Here is a 7,899-nt window from a genome sequence, read left to right on the forward strand (position 1 = left end):
TCTCGGCCAGATCTCTCTCGGAACAACGTGGTGTTTGGCCCTCTCTCTCTCTCTCTCTCTTTTTGGGTACCTTAAAAGCCCGTTATATATCCCTTTTCTTTCGCACACGCCACATTTGTTTTTTCATTTAACTTTCTATATCGAAAACCCCCATCATATCGTTCGATTGTTTTTTTCCGATCGACCCACATCTGTTTGTGACGAAAAACAGAGTCTTTTGGGGGAGATAATAATAATAATGGCGAATGGAGAGAGTGGGGTAGTGGCAGCAATCTTCAGTGAGGATGAGCTGAGTGAGGTGAGTGGCGTGAAGCGAGTTGGTGACTATGTTGAAATCACGTGCGGTTGTACTAGCCACAGGTATGGTGATGCTGTTGGAAGGCTTAGGGTTTTCGTTAATGGCTACCTTGAAATCACTTGTGAATGCACCCCTGGTTGCCAAGAAGGTTCTCTCTCTCTCTCTCTAAATATTTGTTTTGTTTATGAATGTGCATGTGTGTTGTGTGAGGGTTAGTCTTTTTTGATATACACACTTAAAGTGTATGTTGAATTGTCTCAGTGAAACTTGTTTGGGTTTTGATATAACCTATTATATTGTATTGAGCCAGTGGAATGAGAAATGTGGAAAATTCTTCATTAACACGTTTGAAGATAGGTTATTTCTAACTAAGGTTGTACATATTTAATAACATAGCATAATAATATAGAAGCATAACCATGACGGTAGTTTGAGGTGTGATCTTTGTTGCTCCAAGGTCATTAATTCAAGTGTGTTTGGCAGAGTAGAATAGTGTAAGCTTTTAGCTGCTAATATATACAATGTAGTTCTTGGTTTGGAATGTATGATATGCTAATATGTACAATCTAATTTCATTCACTGTGTAGTTAGAACATGATTGACTATGTGCTCCGGTACAGAAGGAATTGAATAGTACCTCTGCTGATTTGGAAATCTTGTTTGCGACAATGCACGATGGTATCATATAGCTTCAACCTAATACATGAAATAGTGACTTGATAATTGAATTTTAGTAGAGATTTTACATGTGATCATGATTGATCTCGAAAGCCATGAAATATTGAATTAGAAAATTTTCTTTATAACAGTGTTTTCCTTCATGTCCTTATTGTATAGTCTCAGTACATGAAATTAGAATGAATACAAATAGCACATTTCATCATTTTAACTGTGTTTTTTTGTTGATGTTAGACAAGTTGAGTCCTTCTGCATTTGAGAAACACTCTGGAAGAGAGACAGCTCGAAAGTGGAAGAACAACATATGGGTAATAGTGAAGGGTGAGAAGGTTCCATTGTTCAAAACAGTGCTACTCAAATACTACAACCAAGTTTCAAAAGCTGCTGCTCTTAAATCCCCATGATGCTTTGGCAGATGCTAATTGGAAATGTTCTGATCTCCAATATGACAAGTATGCATGTCTTGTTTCTTATCTTTCTCTTGCATTTCAATAGTGGATGCTTTTATTGCTGATATCAATAATAAATGTATGTACATAGCTTGTATTGATTTAGTGTTGATATATATTTAGTAATTAGAGTTAGTAATTAATGTCCTTGTTTTTATTTTGCTTAAGCCTAATCGTGTCTTCCATTTTATACATGATAAATTCATCATTGGATGGGGGTGTTAGTCCAAATTTATTGGTGTGTCCATTAGCTTTGACCTCTTTATATTTGTTTTGTTTTAATCATGGTTAGTTGACTTGAGAGTGAATCTGATCAATTTCCTTTAACTAATAAGAAACATTTTCATGCAAATAGAGAAATGGTTTTTTCACCCTCAATCTTCTTTTCATGAATTAAGATTTAGTTGATTAAAGTCATATAATAATAAAATAAATCAGCTTAGTATAGAAGAAAATATAAGTTCATGTTTCTGAACTTATCTGAATATGAACAAATTAATCCTTTCTAATTATCCAAGGTTATATACTAATAACATACTGTTCCTTCATGTTTGATTTGATGCAGATAATTTTTTAAATACTAGTAGTCAAATCACAATACTGTTCTCTGAGTAACTAATTTACATTGATATGGACATTTTGTATAGTGTCAGAATATATATTATATATATGGTGTAACGTTACTTTAAGTAATGCAAAATATAATAAATAAGTGTTAATTCCATTATTTGATCTCATTATAATGAAAATTTGACATAGTATGTGGTAATATTTTATTGATATCTATGTATGCTAGTACTTGTTAACAGCTATTAGTGATAACCATTAACATCAGTTACTGTGTCTTGGAGATGCTATCATGCATTTATGAAATTATTCTGAAGAACATTTACTAACATCTTACTAATGAAAACAAAGATCAAACTGATGGGGATTTTCCAATTAAGTGTACATTGCATTGCATATATAAATGATTGATTTAAAATCTGAAAATAAGAGAATCTTTTCTATGCTATTAAGATATAAGAAAACAGTATCAGTAGTTCAGTACCAATGAAAATTACAACTTACAAGTACTGGCTTGTTTTCACACAGTGTTTGGCTGTTAAGTTATATGGAATATCTTAAAGTTCTAACTTAGTGTCCTTATCAAAAGATTCAAGTTTTTTGGGCACATTCCTTACTACACTAATGGTGCTGTTATATATTATACTTGATGGAGAATTGATTAATAGTAGCTTCTTTCAGAATTACATGTGATGATGAAGAAGAACGAGGGAGCCGCAGAGTATACAGGGGATGCACTCGCTCTCCGACATGCAAAGGTTGCACCTCCTGTGTCTGCTTCGGCTGCAGCATCTGCCGCTTTTCAGATTGCAGCTGCCAGACTTGTACTGACTTCACAAGCAATGTCAAAGTTTGATATTCATCCATCTTCTTCATATAGGCTTGTTTATGCCTATATCAATATTTTTAATTTTCTAATTGGACTCAACTTCCAGTCTGAGTTCATCAATCATTGTTCTCATTGACTGGATCATAAAATTACAATGTTAGTGATTCTGATTCTGTTCTCTCTCATAATGTTTTACCTAATATAGTCATACATTGATTCTTAGTAGTGAATAAATTTGTTCTAGACCTCCATATTTATCAATAGAAAAAATCAACAGATCAAGAAAGTAGTGGTGTTAATTATGATATACAAGTGATGGTGACATAGTGCGACCAGCTTCGTTGTTTTGGGAATTATTGGGTAGTAGTGTGAAGATTTTGTACCCCAATAATGCCCAAGTTGTTGTGTGTGTATTAATGATTGGACGAGTTACCATAGACAATAACAATGAGTGGAGTGGAGTGGAGTGGAGGAGTTACCATAACCAAGTCATTGTTAAGGGGAGCACTTCACCACATGCTTATATAGGCACTACCTTTAGATGCTCAGAGAGGACTCACTTTCTCCTTTCTTTGCCTTACTAATATCAAATGAAGTGTAAAACATTTTTTATATCTAAAAATACAAGTCACTTCAATGTTGATATGTCTAAAATTGTCGTCTTGGTTTTGTGTTTTAGTTCCTCATCTTTTTATTAGTTTTTTTTTTTTAAATCCGTATTTTCTGTAAACTGATCGTGGGTAATTATATTTATAAAAAAAGATTAAATTATTTACAAGGACAAAAAATAGAAGTTTGGATACTATTATCTATTAAATCTATTTACATCTTTCAAAGTAGTTATAATAACCAAAATTTAGTACTGGTAATTAAAAAAAAATTGATAGAATTAATATTGAAATTTGTCTATAAAAAATTACCTAATTTCTAAATCGATCTCTAAAAGATTTGATCAATCAAAGTAATTTATGAAAGATACAACTATAAATTAAATTAGTCTTTTCATCATTTAGACGATAATATATCACGTTAAATACCATTTAACATGATGACAAAAATTTATTTATAGTATTAACCCAAAAGTGATAGGATGACTTGTTTTGACAAAACTGTTTCGCAACAAAAATCCATTCCGAATCTATTCAAGGAAAACACTTCCAAAACTACTAATTATACATATAACTAAAGTTTTAGACCTCTTCTATTTCAAGAGCTCATTGAATTCATTCTTTTCTTTTAAAAAAAAAATAAAAAGGATAGGTTTTCATCAAATTTACAAGGAAAGCGAAGCACAATCCTTCAAAATCGCCCCAACTCATTGGAATGTGCTACGAGCACACAACACAATAACCTTCACTTGGCTGGTCTCCATCCTTTCCTACCACCCCTACCAGCACCATGAAATGTTTTCCCTCCATTATTACTAGCAGATGCACCCGGATGAAATTGAGGAGGACCACCTCGATTAGGACTAGATTGTGCCGACAATTCATTGTGTGGAAAACCCTGTTGCACCATAGGTGGTTGCTGAATCTGCGGGAAGGGTGGGGAGTTCAACCCAAATGCCATTTGGTGTTGAGCCATAAGCCCCTGCGCATATATGGCGGCTTGTGCAAGTATATTTTGCTGGACCACCCCAGGCAACATTGCTCCCTGAGGCAACTGCTGTTGAAATGGAACTCCGGGCATTGCCATTGGCAACTGATGAGGAAATTGAGTGTTTTGCGGGCACCAAGGCATGCCATTCGTTGGAAATACGTTAGGAATAACAGTAGGCAATGGCTGCTGCGGAAGTGTTGCCCCATTTGTCCAAACTCCATTGGGTGGGATGTTAGGACCTGCGTTTGAGTTTGGAATCGGAAATGGTGGAAATGCAGAAGTTCCGGCAAAAGGGCCTTGTCCTTGGCCTGGAAAAGGTAAACAATTTCTGCGATCATGAGGTGCTGCGGCAGGTGGAGCAGATGCTTTGGGGATGGAAGTTACCGCATGCTTTTGTGGTGAAACCTTCTTTTTATTATGTTTACTCTTACTAGGATTTTGATCATTTGGACCTCTCTTGGCCATTCTTTGCATTCTCCTGTATTCCGCTTCCTTCTCATCATCTGAAAACTCTAATTCATCGGACAACTCTTCGTCGTTTGCACCAGATGCATCATAACCTTTCTTGTAAAGATCCTTGTTATTAAGCACATAATTGGCGAATTCAGGGACGAATGAGATTGAGGTTCCCCCTTGGACCTCAGTGGGTACTTCATTTTCGGAATTGTACCTCACAACATAATATGGATTTTTGACTGGTCCAAAGATTTCGTCAATTAAACCTAGTGGTTTTCTACTTTCAGTTATCCAGAGGATAGAACCTTCGCTAAGAGGATCATGCTTCTCAATTCCTTCCACAATGACTTTAGCACCGAGTTTCTGTAAAATGAGAAACTTGAATGAGATTATTCCAACAATAAACTATACCCTACTAATCTATTTCCACTCGTCATAACGCTAAAACAAACACCTAATTCAAACAGAGGGGTCACCGAGCAACTAAAGAAATTAACGAAATCAACAAAGTGTGTAATAGATTGCTCATTTCATTTCTTTTAATAGTACCAAGGTTCTTGTGAGCTTACCGACATAACAACTCCCACTGGCCGCATCTGATGACTTGGTTCTAAGGTCACATTAATAGGGGGTACCGGAGGGAGATCCTGCAAAAGTTTACACCAATCAAAAGAAATCCCAAAAGCAAAACAAACTTGCAGAATTGCACAAAGCTAGACCTCCAAGTTACTGAAACTAGATGCATGTATCATGCTCAATACAAAGCATTCTTCATCATTAATTCAACATTGCATCAACTGTCAAGGGATTTTCAAATTTTCTTTTGTATTACATTCTAATTTCCATTACTTCCAACTTAATAGAAACTTTCAAAACAATATCCGGAACAAAATATTCCCCCTGAACAAACCAAATAAAAACAAAGATCTTTGAACTGAAATCAAAACAATCCAATCCTCAGTTCCCCACTACAACATTTATGTCATGTGAAAATCCCACACAAGAAAAGACATAATACATGCTACAGAGCCTATATCAGAAGAGCTCAAAGTCGAAAGAGTAACCAGTGCTAATATCAAACTGATTAAACATGACAAGAACATAACAAAAAATTTCTCAGCAAATTTAAACTCATCAGTGTATATGCATAAAGTTCCTATGCGACCAGCATCACATTTACAAACATCTTTAGTTACTAAATAGCTAATAGTTTAATTTACCTTCTCTGTTAAAAGCAGCATTAAAAGATTATATTTTTTTTCCAATGAAGCAGCATTAAAACAAATAAAATCCAAAATCTAAATAGCAAATATAATCAATAACAGTCATACCTCAAGTTCATTCTTTGATTTAATGGGTTCTCCTCCTCCAACATCAGCTTCATCATCATCGCCGTCACCACCATCATCTTCCATGCTCCAACTAACCATCTTTTCTCCATCATCGTCATCATCGGAACCATCAATCTCACCTTCTTCAACTTCTACGTCAGCATCAGCATCTTCCCCATTCTCTTCCTCCTCCTCATCATCATCGTCATCACTGTCATTATCCCCGCTACCGCTTTCCTCAGAACTTGAAGAAGAAGACTCCGACGATGATGACGTGGAACTCTCAGACTCTTCATCACTTTCACTCTCGGCTTCAATTTCAGCTTTAACTTCTGCTTCAGAGGCACCCAATAAGCTGATTTTCTCTACGCCTTCCTCAATGGCGCACCCCAAAGTCTCAACCTTTTCACAGTTTGACTTTATGGGTCCATTGGAATTCGGATAGAGACCCGACTCGTTTGTGTCGGCGAGTGGAACACCGTCGGTGTTGTTGGTCGTGGTGGTGGCGGCGCTGTGTTGGGAATCCATAACAGAGATAGTTGGGTTAGAAAGCAACAAAACTATATTGAATGGAGGAATGAAGAACGAAGAGCGGGAAAGGCTTCAACGTTGAAAGTGAAGAGTGTGCGGTTTGTATTTGCGTTCTGATTTCGATGCTTAAACCCTAGGAGCTCGAGGTTTTTGATAAAAGCAGCTAAAACGAGGGAACATCAATTATGTTTACCCTACGTCGTCGTTTTGTTTATGCTCCCTTTTACTTTTTGCTCCTTGTAAAAGAGGTAATTGCTATTGATGCCAAAAGCTGGCAACACATATCTTACTCGCTTCTTGCGGGTAAGATCGGATAAGATAGGGTTAACAACTTTAAGGTGCGAGTAGGATTAAGATCGAGAGATTCTCAACTCGAGAGTATGGTAAAGTTGAATTTTAAGAACGGTTTCGCTACGTTACCAACAGCATATCTGCCAACTTCTGCCAACTCTTATTTATAATTGTGTTTCATAGAAGTGTGTTTGTAGATGTGTCTAATAAAAATGTATTTTTTATAGCTGTGTTTAATAGAAGTGTATTTATAGATATATTTTCTGGATGTGTTTTTTTATATATGTATTTAAAATATATTAATTATTAGACACATCCATGAACACACTTCCATGAAACACAATTATAAATAAGAGTTGGCAGAAGTTGGCAGATAATATGTTGGTAACCTATACTTTTCCTTTTAAGAAAATTTTCAACCCGCAGGTAGAGTTAGGGTAGAGTTCAAGCCCTAACATACCCTACCAATTGTCCCTAGTGATACTTAATTTACCAAAAATAAATTAAAAATTAATATTTAATTTAAAAAATATAAAAGTAAATAATTTTTAAAAATTTAAAATTTACTACAAAAAAAATAAGTTAGGCAAAATTTAGGTACCAACTCATAGGCACTGTAGAATTAGTCTTTAAACAAACACCTAGATAAACTAATGGATAAGCTCTTTTTAAAGCAGTCATGCTACACATTCATGTAATTTTGTATCCAAGTTCATTCAAGTTGGCCCAACACAAAAAAAAACCCAATACCATTAAATGAAATGTGAAAGACACGCGCCCAACACACACGAAACTGCTCTTGCCCAACCCTTCTTCTCTTCTTCTTCTCTTCTTTCCTGCGCTTCTTCTTCTTCTTCTCACGCCCGTTTA

The 7,899-nt window shown here is 35.5% G+C and overlaps 2 protein-coding genes across 2 annotated transcripts; one reads left to right on the forward strand and one right to left on the reverse strand.

Annotated features, from left to right (window-relative positions):
- LOC107629892 (protein ULTRAPETALA 1-like) lies at positions 7-3,462 on the forward strand. The gene is given in 4 exon segments (XM_016332834.2): positions 7-446; positions 1,211-1,373; positions 1,375-1,428; positions 2,674-3,462. Coding segments are annotated over 4 exon segments (600 nt in total). The 5' UTR covers positions 7-238; the 3' UTR covers positions 2,849-3,462.
- On the reverse strand, positions 3,928-6,938 carry LOC107629891 (H/ACA ribonucleoprotein complex non-core subunit NAF1). The gene is made up of 3 exons (XM_016332833.2): positions 6,208-6,938; positions 5,446-5,523; positions 3,928-5,239 (listed from the first exon to the last, which is right to left on the reverse strand). Exons 1-3 carry the CDS (start codon positions 6,733-6,735, stop codon positions 4,175-4,177), a joined length of 1,671 nt encoding a protein of 556 aa, XP_016188319.1. The 5' UTR covers positions 6,736-6,938; the 3' UTR covers positions 3,928-4,174.

This window comes from Arachis ipaensis, chromosome B03, assembly GCF_000816755.2.
Source record: "Arachis ipaensis cultivar K30076 chromosome B03, Araip1.1, whole genome shotgun sequence".
Classification (NCBI taxonomy): Eukaryota; Viridiplantae; Streptophyta; class Magnoliopsida; order Fabales; family Fabaceae; genus Arachis; species Arachis ipaensis.

Excerpts from the sequence above, each read along its gene's own strand:
- LOC107629891 (XM_016332833.2), bottom strand. The coding sequence starts at position 6,735 with ATGGATTCCCAACACAGCGCCGCCACCACCACGACCAACAACACCGAC. Across the intron at positions 5,524-6,207 it reads AATCAAAGAATGAACTTGAG|GATCTCCCTCCGGTACCCCC; the intron begins GTATGACTGTTA and ends AAACTTTTGCAG. Across the intron at positions 5,240-5,445 it reads CAGTGGGAGTTGTTATGTCG|AAACTCGGTGCTAAAGTCAT; the intron begins GTAAGCTCACAA and ends CTCATTTTACAG.